Raw genomic sequence first — 20171 nt, 5'->3', positions numbered from 1 at the left:
GCTTCAATGGAGTTGCGGCGAACCTCAACGACCTCGTCGGGGCTCTACTACGGCAGCAGGCTGCATCGTCTCGCAAGTGTGGTGCTGGGGAGAGATATGGACGGTGAGGTTAGAGAAGGAGAGAGCTAGGAGATGGCAACAGACCGACAATCAAAGAGAGAGGGAGAGGGAGGGGTAAGGATAAGAAACAAGTGGTTCTGGGAGAAAGAAGGGGTGATGCAGGGTCCCATCAAGTCTCTACGAAAAATCATTCGATTTATTTTAAGTGTTTTTCATAGATAAAGCTTAGACACGCATGTTCTTTTTTTTCAGACAAAAAGGCCAAGAGGAAGTTGTCCATGTTCTCGTGAATCGTGAAAACATGTTCTCGGTGAGCAGTAGGGTTCGTCATGTGGGTATAGATGGGCTGCCGAATCAGAAAGAGAAACCAGTCGCATCGGGTTATGGCCGGCTTGAATTATCTGCTGCTGGGGCTCTTCAGGTGTATGCACGTTCTGATTCAAAGCAAAACAATGGCTGTTTCGATTCCAGATACCCGAATTAACGATGTGGATGTTCTCTAGGGCTTAGCATAAAACTGATGCCTAACAATCTTGTGTATGATGATGACAAGCAGGGGAGGAAATGAGCTTGAAACCCTGCCATGAATTAAGCTGAAGAACATGGTGTGTCAGAAACATTGTCACTTCACTGCATGGAACCCCTTAATGCCAAGCCACAGTTGTCCCGTCTGGCCCTCCAGTTTTATGGCCACCAAGATAGATGGCATCAAATTCTTGATACTAAATGAGATCACCATCTTTCTGAAGAGAAATGACAACATTCATTGTTGTTTATCATGTCAGAAATCTTTGGTACTTGTCAACCTTGTGGGGACACGATAGGAATGGCGTGTATGTTATCTGAACTTCAGAAAGGAAGAGATTCTTGGAGCTGCACAGGAGCTAATGTGCTAGTTCGAGGCGTTTGGGAAGCTGTTTAACCGGCACTCACAAAGTTGTTCAGGTCCCTCCTGGGTTAGAGACTTTTTTTTAGAAAAAGAGGCCTCGCTCCGGCCTCTTCATCGAGAGATGCATGCAGCTTTTTATTAAGCATGGAACTAGTCTGAATAAGTATAAAGTAGTCTGTATAAAAAGGAACAAAAAAGATACATGACGACCATAACGCCAGTACCAATGATCTCAATAAGCCTAGATGACTATCCATCTATCTTATTAATATGCCGTCATCTAAATCGGTTGAAGATATTCTGAGCTACCAAAACTAGATCCAGTAACCAAAGGCTCTGTGGTTTCCACAGGAGTGAGTAAGGACCACGTACGGATCAAGACGGTAGTCCTGAAGATGACCTGCAAGAAGTGAATATAATGTTGTCTGTTAAAAACTAGATCGTTTCTGCAGTTTCATGCAGCCCACAAAAGTGCACAAGTTTCAACCCGAATAAGTTTAGCGTAATGAACATTAACCCCGTCCAGCCATGTCCCAAATAACATGTTAATGCTAGTAGGAGGAGAAATGTTAAAAGTAAAATGGATCGAGCGTCATAAAAGCTTAGCCATAGGACAATCGAGAAAGAGGTGCTTAATATTTTCATGACTTACACATCATGTTGTTTTAGAACGAAATCCGAAAAGTTTGAAGCTATTCGTAAATTGCCTGTTGTTACAGATCGATCATGTTGTTTCAGAACGGATTGCCTGTCCGTACGTCGAAAACTGTTTTGGCAAAACTGAAGTCTTTACTTGGGAGCATCCTGGAATGTTGGCAAATGTTGGGAGTAACTGATGCCCAAGTATCATCTTACCAATCGATCATTGCCACTCATCATACAAAGATGAATTGGCACTAGTGCTGCTGATCATACAAACTACTAATAATTAAGATTCTATGTTACATCATCGCCACTAACTGAACCAGTAAAAAGAACTATTAAGTCGACATGAAAGGAATTGACTAGCCTGCTAGGAATCAATTAGTGGAAATGATGGCTTAGATGATCAGTCAAGCCTTGTAGACGACGACGAAGCAGGGGAGGATGGCGGTGGGGTTGAACACCTCCAGCTCGTCCAGGCTCGAGTACACCCCCGCCGTCCCGGCCACCGAATCGTACTCCTCCTCTGCCTCCGCTTCCTCCTCCTCCGGTGATGGCGACGGCGACGCTTCCGCCTCCTCCTTGCCCGCCGCCGACTCCGCCGCGCCTTCGCAGCGGCGCTTCACCCGGCCGGCTATGACCCGGCAAACGAGCATGGCCCTGCGCCGCTCACCGTCACCGCCGCCCTCCCCCTCCTCCGCACCCACGGCATCGTCGTGCGCGCGGCCGCTGGTGGCCATGGTGCGGACCCCGGGCGCCCTGAACTTGAACCCGTCCCGGACGATGCCGCACGCGGCGCAGGAGGAGTTGCCGGCGCCGTCGCAGAGGTGGGTGGCGCCCCCCGCGCCGAGGGAGCACGCGAGCGCGGCGCAGTGGAAGCGGAGCAGCTCGTTGCCGTCGGCGGTGCATCGTCCGGCGCCGGTTCGCCCCCCGCGCGCCCTGGCCTTGACGGCGTCGCGGTAGGCCTCGAAGCGGGCGAGGGTGGCCGGCGCGTTGTGCACCTTGAGGATGCGGTCCACGGCGCACACCGGGCTCTGCTTCTTGAGCCAGCTCGACTGGAAGATGATCTCGATGATGTTCCGGCTCGTGTCCTCCGGCCCCAGCTCCGACACTGCGCACAGTTAAAAATATCATCTTTTTGTTGCTTATTATTATCAGCTCCACTAATAAACCAATCATATAGGTAAAACCTTATTACAGTCAAGTGTCAAAAAGCATAATTACAGTGTATATAATATGGTCAAATAGTACTTGGAACATAATTAGAGCAAATAATCTGGTCAAATTGTACTTTAGAAACAAACTGTTGAGCACTAGTCATGTCATTCATGTGATGATGACAGTAAACAATTAATCAATCCTCTAATGCATGTGTGTCCACAGTGGATTAATTCATAAGATAAGCCTTGCAATCTTGTCATGCATATAGGTTAATTGATCTGGTTCTGTGGCTGGTCAAATTGTACTTGCAAGAGAAGAAATGATATGCCCTAGTCATGTCATGGTGACTGGAACACGAACAATCTTCTTATGCAAGTGTGTCTACACTCTACAGTGGGTTAATGCATAAGATAATCCTAGGCGACTGTTGCACAGCCACTTTGCACAGTGGTTAGAGACCAGACCACCATCATCAAAAGCAGCAGGAATAATTAAAGCACACATATCATTCATCATGCATCATGCATGCCATAACCAGGCTCACTTTCACCAGTCTCATCACTCCTAAAGTTTCGGCTAAGCACTAGCACCGGATTGGATGCACCAGCTAATCTTTCTGCCATTAGAAATGCACCAAAAATAAAAATCTAAAGCATCACTTTTGCTTTAATCCTAGGAGATACTGCAGTGTTCTGTTCTACCCAGAGTAGCAGTAGCTTGGATAGCTGAAGAATCGGAACAGCAGATGAGAAGAATTAATTTTTATGCCATTAGAAATGCACTAATTTTGTTTCTGAAAATGACACTAGTGATACAGTGTTCTGTTCTTGTTCTGATAGTAGCTAGGTAGGTAAGACCAGGGTAGCTGAAGAATCAGGACCAGAGAGCAGAAGGAAGAGTCAAGAGTACTGAAATGGCGGCGACTTGCCATGAGTGACGGCGAGAGCGAGTGATGTGTACCTGCGTGGCGGGTTGACTGGTGGAGGTGGAGGCTCTCGGCCCGGACGAAGACGTCGCCGCAGTCGGGGCAGGGGAAGATGGCGGCGCGCATGGAGGACCCGCCGCCGGCGGGGTCCACCACCATGTGGCACTCGTAGCACCCGGACAGCCTGCGCAGCCGGAACGACGATCCGCCGCCGCCCGCCGTCGACGAGGACGACGATGCCGTGGACGACCCCCAGTGCCTCGACGACGAGCCCACCACCACGCCTGCCGTCTCGCTCTGTCCCTGCCCCTGCTGTTGCGGCTGCTGCAGGGGCTTCTTCACCCGCCGCTCGCCGCTACCGCTCACGGACGCCCGGCGCTTGCACGGCTCGCCAGCTCCAGTTGCGGAGCCGGAGAGCGGCTCCTCCTCGGCGGGCGGCCGGTGGAGCGTGACCCTGCGGGGGCTGGCGTCACGGAGCTTGCAGATGGAGGCGGAGCAGCCGAGCTGCGTCTGCTTCTTGGACTTCTTCTTGCACCTCCTGGCCGCATCCTCTGCCGGCACCGGCTGCGGCTGCGCGCGCTGACCCTGCTGGTGCTGCGCCGCATGGCTGTTCCGGCAGGAGAAGAGGCTCCTGAGAGCCAGCCTGTAGGACGGGCTCTCCACCGCCGCAGCAGCAGCGGCCCCTGCACCTCCATGGCCGCTCTGCTGCTTCTTGCAGCCCTGATCCGCCGGCTTCTCCTTGTCCGGCTTGGGGGTGGCCGGTGATGCTGCCGCCAGCTTCTTCTTCCTCACGGTGGTAGTGGTGGTGGTGGCGCTCTTGGCGCCGGCCGATCTGCTCGGTTCCACCATTGCCTTGCCGCCCTCTGAAGAATCAAGTGAGCTCTTGGAGACAGATGCTGGTAATAAACTTGTTCGCTAGCTTGGATTTGTTGCGTAGGCAGATCAAGATTCAGGTGTGAGTGAGTGAGAGTGAGCGTGAGCGTGAGCGTGAGCGAGATGAGTGGTATGATGGGTGCTGGGATGGGATGGATGATGGCTGCTAGTGGTAGCTAGCTGAGTAGCTTGATGGATGTGGCCAAAGTGGCCGGCTGCTCTGCTGCTTTATGCTTTGTGGGGGAGGGAGGAGGAAGAAAGGGGCCGGCCGGCCAGCCAGCTAGGGGATGGTGAGACAATTATCCTAATGTAATAGCATCCATTAAACGAGTCTCAAACTTCCGGTCACTCCTCTCGGTCATTGTTCGATCATAAAAAAATTGATACCGTCCTCGTATCCATCTCAAATGACTGGGCTGACCGGCACAATCCATCTTAAACATGAAGACGATATCAGGGCTCGCGGATTTGCCCGGGCATGTCCGGTCAGTCCGGTCAGTCCGCCGCATATGACGGGACCCCACCCTGAACCATCATTTTTTTTTCTTTATTTATTATTTTTTTTCTCTCTTTTCTTCTTCGCCAAACGCGTGCAAGTGAAAAAAAAATATGAGAGGGGTGGCTACGCGGATGAAAAAGTAGGGGATCAAAACGAACACACCCGATCACTGACCGGTTGTATCCGCGGTTGTTTGAGGGATCGGATTTGTAAGTTCCGGCTGTAGATGCTCTAATAAACCATCTTATTACTTACTCTGTATAATCTAGCATGTCACTTTTCTGCAAAAAAAAAAAGAAAAAAAGGCCTAGCATGCCACTGTGTCATGTACGTAATCATGCTTAATCTTAAGAAGAAGAAGAAGAAGAAGAAGAAGAAGAAGAAGAAGAAGAAGAAGAAGAAGAAGGGCGATCTGGTGCGTAGCATGGCATTGCGTCATAATCATGTTTAGGAATCTGAATTAAAGCGAGTTTGGTTTGTTGAATCCGTACGTTTGGGACTTGGGAATTCATCTCCTGCCTCGAGCCTTGCAGTTAAACAACACAAGAGCCCACGAGCGAGCGAGCTGGTACCTGGTGTTTCCGTTTAGACTATTGAGCATGGCTCTGAACCGGATGCACATGTGCCAATCTGCCCAAGATACCATCATCCAAGCAGAGAACATATTCTTCTTCATGATTATGTACGTGGCGCTAAGTGCTAGTAACTCCTCCATATGGGATGGGATTCCAACTTCCCCTGCCTGCAAGAGGAAGAGGAAGAGGATGGTATGTTTCCACCGGTCCAAATTCCCTAGTCTCAGTTCTGGTACTACCGTCCGTATATGTATTTTGTTGTTAGGCGAGGACAGCGACTTAACACCTAGGTCGACGTACTGACATACTCCATGCTACTGTGTACCGTCTGAATGTACTAGCATGTGTTGTATCTGAATGAGAGTGGCCAACACTTTAGTCTTTACCTGAAAAAAAAGGACACTGGTTGGTTGGGTGACTGGTAGATAGATTGTGCATGCAGTGGCAGCGGTGGTGGTGGTGCACTAGTGAGGGGCAGGGCAGGGAAATGGCCATGGCAGTTCGTTGCAGCAAGCCAGCCTGCATCATGCATGCATGTCCATGGATAATCTGCCAAGGATAAACGGATAACAGAGAGCGTTTATTCTATGGCTGTGTGTGACCGTGGCCTGTGGGTTATGGGCATGCACGTACGGTCCGAGGTGGGTCAGTGCGTGGTGTCTGGTGTGCAAGCCATTGCGTTGTGTTGGTCTTCTTGTCATTCTTGCTTGATGCTAGCGCAGGTGGGGCTCTCACATCAAGTGAGGGAATGGGGCGTGTTTCTCCCCGGAATGGAATTAAATCCTCCCAGGCCCTATGCTTCATCCTCATTGGATGCCATGTGTCCCACTTAGTAACTCACATTTGCTCCATCTTGGCCTATTTTGTTTCTTCAGAAGAAAATAAAATAAACTGTTCACACAATCAATTTGGGGCATGTTTGCTTGGAAGCTCATTTTGCCATAGTTTGTGACACAATTTTCTCCAAACATGCTTAAACTTAGGCCAACTCCACCGCGCAACCTCAAACGGACGTTCGTTTTGCCAGGATTATGTCTGTTTGGGTGGGGACATGTCCGGCCCTGTCCTGGCATGCGCTTGCCGCGCGCGCAGCGCGCGGCCGCATCCGTTTGTCCTATCTTGTCCGCCTCCAAAAAGAACAACGATTCAAATGCCAGCGGCCTAGTTCACGCCGACGGCCCTAGTTCACGCCGAAAACACAGCCAGTGGCCTACACGTCCTCGCCGGCAACAAAGCCAACGGCCGGCAACACAGCCAGCCTCCAAAATGAATCTGTTTCTCGCCGGCACACAGCCAGCGACCCAGCGGCGGCACCCATGCCAGCCTCCAAAAAAGAACGGCCACGTCCGATTGGACGACCTAGTTCAGGTCGTCGGCGTCAAACATCTCCTTCTGCATGGCCTCGAACCAGCTCCTCGTCTTCTCGCTCATCTTCGTCAAGTCCACGCTCATGATCGCAAGGGCCACCTCCTTCGCTTTGGTTTGAAGCATTGGTGGCCTCGATGTCGAGCTGCCTCTTCCTAGCCTCGACATTGGCGGCCTCGATGTCGAGCTGCCTTTGCCGGGCCGCCTCCTCCAGTTCGATCTTCCTCTTCTTGGCCGCCTCCTCCATCTCTAGCTTCTTCCTTTGAAGCTCCAGGTATTGCTTCATTTGCTCGTCCTTGCTTTGCCGCTTCTTCTCATCCCCCGTGTCCTTTTGAGACATCATGCCATGCAAAGTCTCATGCAAGGCCATGGATGCGGCATCACGTATGTCGTCCACCTTGGAGTTGGTCTTGCCCCTCGGCCTCTTCAACGCCTCGCCATCTCCACCTTCGGTGAACTTGGACGTCTTCTTGCCTCTCTTCCTTTGAAGTTCACGATATTGATCCTTGAACTTAGCGCAATCGTTGATGATCGTCCAACAATGCGTAAGAGTGAATGGCTTGTCGTTGTGCCGGGCCTTGAATGCTTCCAAAGATTAAAATGCCTACACCACATGATCAACAAAGATTTGAACATGCAAACATATACAAGGCCGAAGCAAGGAAATGACTAGGATGAGGAGAGCATACCATGTCCCCAATGCCGAGGCCACTCACGGGCCGTGCTTCAATGCTCTCCAATGCGGCGCAATACTTGTTGCACTCTTATTGGATGAACAACCACCTCTTTTGAATCGAGGTGATGCCACAGTCGCTTGTGATTTGATAGGGCTCAAACATCTTCTTTTCATGGAAAGTTTTGTGAACTCTCGTCCAAAAAACTAGACCCTTTTGTTGCGCGCCCGTCCTCGGATCTTGGCTAATCTCCATCCAAGAGTTGCAAATCAGCTTGTCCTCATCTTGGGTGTATGAACCCATGCGAATGCTCTTCTTCTTCTTTTGTGCTTCCGCTCTTTGGGTGGGATCGTCGATGAAAAATGGCTCACCACTAATATCAATGTCATTGACTTCATCTTCATCACCATCACCTTCGCAATAGATGCTGTCGTGTCCATGCCACGAGTCACCATGGTCGTAGTCAGCACGGTCGTGGGCCTCTTCATCGGCAACGAACTGGGCGCGGCCATCCTGACTTTGGGCCATGTCGGGATCGTAGGAAGGGACATGCCCACCATTGTAGATCACGTCATCCATGAACTGGTCGTAGTTGTTGTCGACCGGTGGCATTGGTGTTCGCATTTCGTCGAACAGGACGCGGGGGGACGGCATGGTGCCCACAAACGGCGGCCGTGCTTGCTTTCTTTGCATCTCGACGGACGCCCGGCCGGCGCTGCTGGACCCAGGTGCGACGTTGAGGTCGATGCAGGCCGTGTTGGAAATATGCCCTAGAGGCAATGATAAATAGTTATTATTATATTTTCTATTTAAAGATAATCGTTTATTATCCATGTTATAATTGTATTGAATGAAAACATAGATACATGTGTGGATACATAGACAGAACAATGTCCCTAGCAAGCCTCTAGTTGGCTAGCCAGTTGATCAAGGATAGTCAAGGTTTTCTGACTATGTGCAAAGTGTTGTTGCTTGATAACTGGATCACATCATTAGGAGAATCATGTGATGGACTAGACCCAAACTATGAACGTAGCATATTGATCGTGTCGTTTTATTGCTATTGTTTTCTGCGTGTCAAGTATTTATTCCTATGACCATGAGATCATATAACTCACTGGCACCGGAGAAGTACCTTGTGTCCATCAAACGTCACAACGTAACTGGGTGAATATAAAGGTGTTCTACAGGTATCTCCGAAGGTGTCTGTTGAGTTAGTATGGATCAAGACTGGGATTTGTCACTCCATGTGACGGAGAGGTATCTCGGGGCCCACTCGGTAATACAACATCACACACAAGCCTTGCAAGCAATGTGACTAAGTGTAATTCACGGGATCTTGTATTACGGAAACGAGTAAAGAGACTTGCCGGTAACGAGATTGAAATAGGTATGCGGATACCGACGATCAAATCTCGGGCAAGTAACATACCGAAGGACAAAGGGAATGACATACGGGATTATATGAATCCTTGACACTGAGGTTCAACCGATAAGATCTTCGGAGAATATGTAGGATCCAATATGGGCATCCAGGTCCGCTATTGGATATTGACCGAGGAGTGCCTCGGGGCATGTCTACATAGTTCTCGAACCCGCGGGGTCTTCTCACTTAAGGTTCGGCAATGTTTTAGTATAGTTGAGTTATATGTGTGGTTATCGAATGTTGTTTGGAGTCCCGGATGAGATCACAGATGTCACGAGGGTTTGTGAAATGGTCCGAAACGAAGATTGATATATAGGATGGTTTCAATTGGTCACAGAAAGTTTCGGACAATTCCGGCAGTGTACCAGGAGTGACGAATTGGTTCCGGGAGTTCATCGGGAGGGGCCCACCTACCCGAGAGTGAGCCCACCCACCCGAAAGTGAGCCCAAGGCACTAGGATGGCGCCACAAGTCCTTAGTGGGCTGGTGGAGTCGGCCCAAGGGGCCCATGGCGCCACATAATGAAGTACCAAAAGAAATTAAAAGGAAAAAGGAAAAATGGGAGGTGGGAAGGAAGGGGAGGACTCCTCCTTCCCAAACCGAATTGGAGGAGGAGTCCTCCTCCTCCTAGCGCCGGCGCAGCCTTGAGGGCCTTGTCCCTCAAGGCAAGCTCCTCCCCCTCCCTCCTATATATAGTGGTGTTTTAGGGCTGATTTAAGACAACTTTTGCCACGTGCATCTCAACCCTAGACCACATAATTTTACGTCTAGATTGGATTTCTGCGGAGCTTGGGCGGAGCCGTGCAGGAATAGATCATCAGTACCACCGGAGCGTCGTCACGCTACCGGAGAACTTATCTACTTCTCCGTCTAGCTTGCTGGATTAAGAAGGCTGAGATCATCGTCGAGCTGTACGTGTGCTGAACGCGGAGATGTCGTCCGTTCGGCACTAGATCGGAACGGATAGTGGGACGGATCGCGGGACGGTTCGTGAGATGGTTCGAGGGACGTGAAGACGTTCCACTACATCAACCGCGTTTCTTAATGATTCCTGATGTGCGATCTACAAGGGTACGCAGATCCAAATCTCCTCACGTAGATGGACATCACCATGATAGGTCTTCGTGTGCATAGGAATTTTTTTGTTTTCCATGCAACGCTCCCCTACAGGCCGAGGGGCGTGGGGTGGAAGGCGCGATCACGCTCACGTCCGGCGACCCCGAGAAACGGGTGTGGGCGTTGTGCCTTGGCGGGGGGTAGCCGGGCGACACATCCGTGGTCCACGACGTCGGCGACTGGCAGTGCGGAGACCGGGCGACCGACGAGCCTGTGCTCACTGGGCCGACGGCCGCTCCAGAGAAACCGTCTGGACGACAAATGCCAAGCATGAGGAGGGCGTGCGCTTTGTTGACGATGGCCTCCTTCTCCTCGACCTCGATCTTGCGCCGCGCGCCCTCCGTTGCATCGCGCTCGGCGGCGTTGCCCTTCACGATCGCCCTTCGGTTCCTCCTCTTCGCCGATTCCGCGTACAACTTGGCAGATCCTCCGGCGTGCAGTCCGCCCGCGACTTCCTTGGCGCCTTGGCCTTCTTCTTCTTGGCCATTCCGGGCTGGTCGACGGCCGGACCACCGAAATTCGGGTGGGCGTCGGTCATGGATGGGGGAGAGAGAGGGAGACGGCGGGAAGTGGGAGGGTTTGGTGGGAAATGTCGCTAAAAGGGGCAAGGGTGGGTTTTACTTTGTGCCACCGACTGACGGGCCAGGGGCGGACGAGAGCGCGCGTCCCGTCCGTCCGCGCGTTGTCCTTTTCACCCTAAAATCAACGCAAAGTTGGGTCGAGGATGGGTAAAAACGGATACAAAACGGACAAACGTCCACTTGCTCCCCGCGCTGGGCCATCTGTTTTATCCGTTTTGCTCCAAACAGACACGCACGAACAGGTTGGGATCGCGCGGTGAAGTTGGCCTTAGGACCCGTTCCGATCTCCTCCACGATCCAGCTTGGTGAGAAGCCAACCGAACATCTTAGCTCCGAGAATCATGTTCCTGAAGAATGAGTGGCCCACAGTGTAATTTCAGGAGCATCGAAAGCGGACATTCCTGGAGAACGAGAAGGGGAAGTTGCTCAAAATTACGTGTCCATGCTCTTGCAAAGTGCCATCGGTGAAATGTTTTCTTCTCCTCAAACTATTTTCTCCCGTGATGAGCCACCGAACTAGGCCTCGAGCTCGCTCCCTGGGCTGCCAACCCATGCTTACGGAGAGGAGCTGCTCAGTGCTGCCGAATGCATCCTTCTCCCGTCCGAAGCTGGCGGCGGTAGGCTATTTCCTGAAGGTGGAGAAGATCCGAACGGACCCTTAATTACATATAAATTATTTTGGACGGCCTCAGGAAAACCTACCACATTTTTTCTGTACACTCCCTCTATTTCTAAATATAAGTCTTTCTAAAGATTCCACTAACGCCTACACACGGAGCAAAATGAGTGAATCTACATCCTAAAGTATGTCTACATACATCCGTATGTAGTCCGTAGTGGAATCTCTAAAATGACTTATATTTAGGTACGAATGGAGTATTTTGCATGAGGTTTTCTTTTTATTAAAAAAATGGCTTGTGTTATCTATCTATTTGGAAACATAAATAGAACTTCCTCCCCAAAACTCTAGGCGACTAGGGCAAGCTCTCCCACCTAGGATTTGCCGGCGAGCCGTGGGTTCGCCGCCCCCCTGCCCCCCCCCCTCCCCTGGTCGCCGCTCTGGTACCCTTGGTGAGGAGGGGAATCCGAGAGCCTCCGCTCCGGTTAGTAGTTTAGGTTAGGGATGTTTAGTCCTCGTAGGTGCGGCGCTCGGGCGAGGGACAACACTTTTTCTTCGAGTTTGTCTTTCGGGCTCCGATCCTCCTCGGGTTCGTCCATCTCAACGTAGTTGAGGGGCTCCGACGTGGAATATTGTCGTCTCCTTGGAGATGGTGAGGTTAGGATTTCTCGTCATGTGACAAGACTTGATGTACGGTGCTTCAGATCTATGCAAGTGTTCAAAGGTGACGACTGCGGCACCAGCGTGTTGGTCCTTAGGGCACCTGCACGAAGACTTCCCGGCGGTCAGCGGTAGCTCGACTCATGGTAGAAGTTGTCGCTTGGAATCTCGATGTAATTTAAATTATGTTTGATATATTTTGTACTTCTAGTGAATTTTTATAATATATCTCATCATTTTTGCAAAAAAATGCAAGGTGCTAGATGCCAGCTTCGGATTTGTGGTCTCCCACATCGTCAAATTGAGTCAGCAAGAACCGTTTTAATCAAAATTTTCCATGATTCATTTCTTCCCTAAATCAGTCCGCACTCCACTAGTCCATCACCCTCATACACCGTGCCCCGTTCATGTCGTGTCAGTCGTCCTCCCCTGCTACCACACTAGCTTACAATCGTGGATCGCCGCCTTTGTCGCAGCTCGCCCTCACCATTGTTTCATCTCACCAAAGGTAAAGTTATTGTCGCTCCCGCCGTGCAGGTCAGATAGTCGGTTGGAACAAAAACACCCACCATTTATAGCTATTAGGGCGGCCGGTTGCAGCTCACATGTGCCATCCGAGCTCACCACAATCCCAACATCCGTCAGTGCCGTTTGTAGCTCTCCTCATACTGGTTGCAGCTCGTCATCCACCCATCGCAACAATCCCATTTTCGTTTGCTGCTCACTGTGGTGCCGGTTGCGACTTGCTAATGTGCCCATCCTAGCATGTGAAAAGTGCCAGCTGCAGCTAGCTGTGATGTCAGTTGCAACTTTCCCATCACATTGGTTGCATCTCACCATTGAGACATCGCAGATCGCCACGCTGCCGGTTGCAGCTTTCCCATGATGCCAGTTGCATCTTGCCCTTGAGCGATTGTAGCTCACCACGCTGTCGGTTGCAGCTTCCTCATCATGTCAGTTTCATCTCGCGGTTGAGCCACTGTAGCTCGCCGCATTGCCCGTTGTGGCTTTGTCATCATGTCAGTTGCATCACGTGGTTGAACCACCGTAGCTCGCCCTATTGCCGGTTGCAGCTTTCTCATCATGTTAGTTGCATCTCGTCGTTGAGCCACTGCAACTCACCGCATTGTCGGTTGCATCTCATCGTCATGCCACCATCTTCCCCTCTACAGTGCTTCCTCCAGCATCACCAGCTCAAGGTACCGGTAGCCAACTGCTCGGAGAACAAGGTTACGACCCGGCGGATCGAGTGGCCGCCACTCTCCCCAACATGCAGTTTGCAGCGTTGCATAAACAGAGTGGAAGGATGGTGGGCATGATATGAGAACAAAATGGCAACAAGGGAGGTGGAAACGGTGGCGATTTGAAGGTAAGAGATGTGATGGGAGATAGATGCATTAGAGAGACTTTTCGGGCTCGAAGGGATAAGGAAGCAATTATTTGGGAAAGAAAAATGGATGGATAGGGGAAGAAAGAGGCAATAATTAACTTTAGATATCGCACTATATGACAAAGTGTGGCTAGGAACGAAACAAGCCCCTCGCCTCACCCTGCAGAAAAAAAAAAGTCCCTTGGCTTCTCGGTGGTAGCCCAACAGTAGCAGGACTTGAGAGAGTTAAAAGGGAACCTTGATCTGAATCCACGCCATATGCCTTTTGCATTCTTAATCTGCATCAGAAATGCACGCACTCATCAGTGATAGGTGTGTTTCATGGGCTTCTGTGATTATTTACCTTTCTTCTTCTTCCTGACCGGGGCAACTACTGAAGTTTCCTGCTGCTGTGGACGGCTTTACCTTTCCCTTCTTTTCTCCTTCCTATGCATGCGCTTTGTTCCATGAATTTGATTCCCAGCTTTCTGCTCGTTTTCTTTTTTCTTCGCTTGGAAAAAAACAGACCTGACCAGCCACATACTGTATGTAGTATGGCACTTGCAATTTACTTTCATATTTCATTGTTGTGGATTTCAGTGCGTGCAACATTTACAAGAGGATACAACATGGAGCACGAGGTATGCATGCATGCATGCATGCTGCCCATCCCATCTCAAAAGGAACAGAGCATCACTCGATGGATTACGCGAAAATACAGTAAGCCCAATAATACTATATGCATTGTACCACCACTCCTGGTACACTCAAGGTTTTGGATCGGAAAAGAAAAAAAAATCATGGGGCACTGAGGTGCTCGGTTACCGCGGTAACAAACAGATGCCGAGAGGTTATCAAACGGAAATTTTGGAATGAATATTGATTTCAGATAATATTCATCCAAAATTGAGGATATTTTGTTCGGTAAGACAACTTCTGTACACTACACATCGAGTGAAGCATCGGGGGCGCCGAGATCTGCTGTTACCGTCCGGTAACCGAATCCCTCGAGTGGTAACCAAAACCCTAAGTACACTACACATCGAGTGAAGCATACACTTTTACACCACACCGCATAGATGGCTTCCTCCTTACATCGTTCAAGTTCAAACCATGCACACTATGAAGTTGTTCTTGAAACAGGCTTGCACCCTACTTCATTATAAATAAAGCAGCAAAACATGTTTGCGCTCTGCTTTATAGATAAAGCATCAATCACGGTTCGTGGTCGAACGATACATAGTAAAGAGTTAATCCTCTTACAAAGCGGATCCTGGGATCTAGGTACCACACATAACTATGCTACCGACGGAGAACAAGAGGAGATTAGTGGACAACACCACGCCATATCCTAGCACTCACCTGGACTCCACGACAATGCCCTCAAGAGGGAGAACGACATGGAACGTCGCCACTGCCGTGACCAGCAAGAGTGCCACGTGCACGTGGATATATATGGAGAGAAAGAAAGGATCCATCACTATCCATCCTTTATGATCTCCATGTGCTGGTGGTCCGGCACAGCTGGATCATGCTCATGGACGGTGAGCCAATTATAACCCAGCTTAATGAGCTAACCTCTTAATTACTCTTTCTTACATGTGTGGATTAGCAGTGTCTTGGCAGTTGGCACTGTGTTTCATAGTACTACATAATCATGCTGAACAGTAAGAAGAATGGTCTGTAGCATGGCATTGCGTCATAATCATGTTTAGGAATCGAATTAAAGCAAGCTTGGGGCTTGGAATTTGTTTACTGGATTCGTACGTTTGGGGTCCTGGAATTCATCTCCTTGGGTCCTCCCTCGAGCCTTTTGCAGTTAAAGAATGGAACAGCCCACGAGCCGGTACCATTGCTGCGTTAAATTACTGGGCATGGCCCTGAACCGGATGCACATGTGCAAATCTGCAGGAGATGCTATCATCCAAGAGAACATATTCCTCATGATTATATGCGTGGTGCTAAGAACTCCACCATCACCATGGGTGACGACTCCAGATTCCCCTGGCTACTAGCATGCATAGCAGGCAGCAGCAGCAAGAAAATGTGTATCCACCGGTCCAAGTTGCCCGGTTTCAGATTTTTTGCTGCCGTCCGTATGTATCTTTGTTGCAATGCGAGGACAGGGACGGCACAGGTAGGATGCTACGTTGGACGGGCATGCATCCTGGGGTCTTGACAGGACAAAACATGTTACTGTCTCTAATGTACTGCTATCTGAACTGTATGAATGGCCGATTTTTTATTTAATTGGAAAAAAAGGACAATGGTTGATTGGGTGACTCGAAGATGGATTGTGCATGCAGTGGCAGCGATGGTGGTGCACTATTGAGGGGCAGGACAGGGTAGTGGCCATGGCAGTTTGTTGCAGCCGACCTGCATCATGCATGCATGTCCATGGATGATCTGCCAAGGAAAATAAAGGAGATACTTGCAGAGAGCCACTGATACTGCCTGCCTATCGGCCTATGGCCATGGTTGTGTGGGTTATGGGCAACGCACGTACGGTACGAGGCATGTCAGTGTGTGCGCCGTTCAGAGGAGCAGGGAGGGAGGGAGGTGTTTCTTCTTGGAATTACTTGCGAGGCCTGTCCATCAACTCTTCTCTGCTTCATCCTCGTTCGATGTGATGTGTCCCAGTCCCACTACCAGGGCAATCTCCGCCAGGATCCATGAAACGAACATAGTAATCATCCGCCGACATGGATACAAGAAGCGGCCATCCCACCGTATACGTCATACGTTCGGACACATATTAAATGGAATTTAGACAAGCCAAACAATTTCCATGTAAGAGAGGCTATTTCGTATACACATCCTCTGGCATAAGTGCCTTTTTAAATATACGGGCTTCCATCACGTTGGTAGAAGTGCATGTTTGTTATATAGAAGTGACATTTTTTCACTTAACTTTGTGTGTTTTATTTACCTTTTTCACACAAGTGATTTTTCGTTGTGTAGAAGTGACGTTTCTCATTTCTCTCAGTCTTTTTGCTTGCCTTTTTGGCATAATTGCTTGTTTGCTTGCTCGATTGGTCCAGAGTCATGATATTTTTATATAGAATTATTTTTCATAGTATAGAACAATTTAACAAAATAATTGGAGATACAAATTTGGTTCGTGTGTAGCTATCATCATGGGTAGCAAATTATTTCCGTTCCATGTAACCAGATAATTTTCATTTAAAACAACCCCATTCATAATATTTTTTTGTATATTTCATGAAATAAAAGCTGACATGACACTTTTTAACATAGCAAAAGTTAATCTAGTCTAAATCTTTGGAGTCTTCTTTCTGTTAGGTCCTTGTATAGTTCCCATGTCCGATATCTTTATCGGTTGTGAACTCCGAAAAATGAAGCTATGGGACACGGGTGAGGAATAATAAGACATGGGACACATACGCCTCTCTCCGATGTCTTGCTCTTTCTTGTGGGAATCCGTTGCCCGGACTTGAGGTCCACGATAGACATGGACAGGTCAACCTTGTGGTCGTCTTCAACCCGATGTGAACATCGCAGGTGCCGCTAATGATACAGAATTCGGCAGACACCCCCTCCACGATCACCTGCGCCGCCTCCATGTATGACTCTACCACACACTATGAAGAAAGACACATGTGTGATCATACGAGTATGTCACGGTAGGTCATGTTTCTGTCATCCATGTACATCCATGTTAGTTTTATGATAGAAATAAGGTAGTCATATATGCGCTGTCGTAGATGTGTTCGATGAAAATAATTACTTTTTCATCATGGAAGTGCACACTTTCATACAAAAAATGACCCGCAATTGAAGTGTTTTTGTTAAGGGTAAACGTTAGGTGGCAGCCACCGTAATGGGCAGTCGTTAAACCACCGGTTGCAAGTTTTTGATGTCATATCGTTAATGGCGTCTACCAATGATGACCCTCCGTGTGTTGGCTTCTCATTCACCAACGAAGTCATGTGTCGACTCTTGCTGATAACAAGTGTCGTCTATTCAACGGACGATATGCGCCTATGAAACCATGATGTGGCACGAACCAACAGCTGTTCATTTAGTTAAAAAAAGGACGACCCAATCAAAGGCCTACTTAAGCAACAAATGCATCTATCTGTATTGTTGCTACTAAATGTAAAACTATGGGGTTTCATTGTATTGATTGGTCTTACTTTGTCTACATTATATCGTCTTGTTTAAAGTGTTACTCCGTTTGTCATGAACTTAATACTTTGAGATGCATGCTACATAACGGTCTTGAAATGGAGTAATAGTAATAGATGTAGTTGGATTTATGGTCTACTTGTCACAAACTTAATGCCTATATAATGCTCGGCGAACACCACTACCTCGCCATACCGCGGGGTCGGAGAGTTCTTCACACTCGGGACGCGAGCGGCGACGAGCTCGGTCGACGGCAGCTTGCGACGATAGTGGAGGACCTTGATATGCTCCTCGCCGATGTCGCTGCATGCTCGGCGGCGGCTTGGGAATCGGCGCTGAAGACGAGGAGGGATAGGGAGGCACCTCGGGTAATAGCGGGGAACGGCGGCAACGAGCTCTCTGCCGTCGTCTCTCTCTCTCTCTCTCTCTCTCTCTTTCCCTCTCTCTCCCTCTCTCTCTCTCTCTCTCTCTCCCCCTCTCTCTCTGGGAGGGGAGGCACTGGAGAAGGCAAGGGATGAGGACGGGAGAGCAAACGGCTCCCTCGTCCTCTCCTCCTGTCCATTTAAACCCCACGCAGGGAGTAGTGGGGAAGGGGATCAGACGCGCACGCGTAATTGCGCATCGGGAGCGCCAACTGTCACCCCCAGATCCACAGAAGATCTGCGCGCTTGGGCCGATGCCGCCGTCGGGCGGGCCCCACCCCACGGCCCGGTCTTGTCATGCGCGTGGCCTGTCAGGCCTCGGCCTGCAGGATGCCGCACGTGGCGCACTCCCTCTACGCGTCGGAGAGCCCGAGGCGGCTCGTGCCACGGTCCGAGCCGTCTCTGGTGAGCAGGCGATCCGGCCGTAGTCCCGCAACACGCGGGGTGAAATCCAAGCTGGCGAGGTCTGCCGTTCTGAGCCGGCGGGCCTCCCCTGCTTCGGGGACTACTAACGGGGGATAACCCCGGGGTAGGACAAAAGCAAGGACTTATCCATTCCCCCTTGAAAAACATATACATGACGACCGGTTCCCCATGAGGGGACGGTTGCTCCTGCCCGGCTGCATGGTCGAGCTGGCTCAGGCAAGTCCACTCTCCCTCCGGCTCGACTGCACCCCGCTAGCCGGCGGGTCAGCCCTAGTCACATCGCCCTAACAAACCACGTCTGGGGCATCATCACCAAAGGTATGGCTACAGCGTTTCAGGTACCGATGACCCGACCGCGCGAGGCTAAAGTGGAGGGTTCGTACCACTGACCATCGCCGACTGGGACCAGCCAAGGCAGCACAGTGACGAGCACGCCTCCATTCAATCTATTACCTATTCCAGCGTGGCAACAGTGTTACCGGCCGTATGCTGACCGAAGCCGGCTACACAAGACGACGCGCACAATGCGGCGCACGCCGCTGCGTAACAAGCACACACCAACGACGTTGCCCTGCCGGCAGGCCCGAGCTCCAGACGGAACCCAGCAGTCGGCGGCCCCCCACTTGCGACAAGACTTCTCCAGCCGTGGGCCCCTTGGCCAGCTCGAGAGGCTGCCAGTCGGGTCCCACCCGGTACCATTTATACCTATTGTAAGCTAGGGCCCCCCTCTCACTAGTAGAAATAAGGGCTTTCGTCCCAGCTCGAAAAACACATTAGTCCCGGTTCCTTTACGAACCGGGACTAATGTTAGTATTAGTCCCGGTTCGAGCGGCAAAGGCGCCGGTCGGGCATTAGTCCCGGTTCAAATGGGACCTTTAGTCCCGGTTCGTGTCTCGAACTGGGACTAAAGGGTTTGGAGGATTTAGTCCCGGTTCGTGTCTTGGACCTTTAGTCCCGGTTCGTGTCTCGAACCGGGACTAAAGGGTTTGGAGGATTTAGTCCCGGTTGGTGTCTTGAACCGGGACTAAAGGTGTTCAGATTTTTTTTTCTGTTTTTAAATTCTTGTTTGTAGTTTCTGTTTTAAATTGCTTATATCTTTTAGGATATTTGATGTTTTTGATTGATTCTTTTTGCATTAGATTCAAAATTTTGCCTAGTTTCTGTTTGTGTCATTAGTTTTCAAATTTGAATGGTTTAAATTTCAATTTTTTTAAATTTGCTTCAAACCCAATTTTTGAATAACTTGAGTTTACAAATAGTTTTTAATTTAATTCTTTTTGCTCCCACTCATGTGTTAGATTGTTGTCACAGTAAGATTTATTTGGTTATTTTTAGAATAATTTAAATTAGTATTTTAATTAAAGAAATATTGTTTTGCTTATATAGTTGTTTTAGTCATTTAATTGTTGTTTTTTATTATTTTTAGTTAGTTCTTTCTGTAGATTTTAAAATGTTGTAGTATGGTGCATATTTAATGCACAAAAAAATCTACAGTTTAATTAATTTAAAAAAATGCCTTTTCGTATGAAACCTTGATACTTTGAGTTTTGTAGAAAATAAACAAAAATGATAAAATCTTCAAAAAATAAAATCCTTTGAGATGTTGTTAGGTTTTAGTGTCTAGTCGGCATAGAAATTTTGAGATATGAATTTTGACCGTTTTTGCAAAAAAAGGGAAAAAAAATAAACGGCCATAACTTTTGCATACGACGTCCAAAAAAAATTAATATATAAAAAAAA

General features: G+C 49.3%; 1 protein-coding gene across 1 annotated transcript; it reads right to left on the bottom strand.

Moving 5' to 3' along the window:
* Nucleotides 1-1771: 1771 nt before the first annotated feature.
* On the bottom strand, nt 1772-4879 carry LOC123428527. The gene is made up of 2 exons (XM_045112752.1): nt 3713-4879; nt 1772-2702 (listed from the first exon to the last, which is right to left on the bottom strand). Exons 1-2 carry the CDS (start codon nt 4524-4526, stop codon nt 2002-2004), a joined length of 1515 nt encoding a protein of 504 aa, XP_044968687.1. The 5' UTR covers nt 4527-4879; the 3' UTR covers nt 1772-2001.
* Nucleotides 4880-20171: the final 15292 nt, after the last annotated feature.

The sequence above is a fragment of the Hordeum vulgare genome, chromosome 2H (genome assembly GCF_904849725.1).
Source record: "Hordeum vulgare subsp. vulgare chromosome 2H, MorexV3_pseudomolecules_assembly, whole genome shotgun sequence".
In the NCBI taxonomy this organism is placed as follows: Eukaryota; Viridiplantae; Streptophyta; class Magnoliopsida; order Poales; family Poaceae; genus Hordeum; species Hordeum vulgare.
The sequence above is the reverse complement of the archived record's forward strand: the minus strand, read 5'-3'. Positions and strand labels throughout refer to the sequence as shown.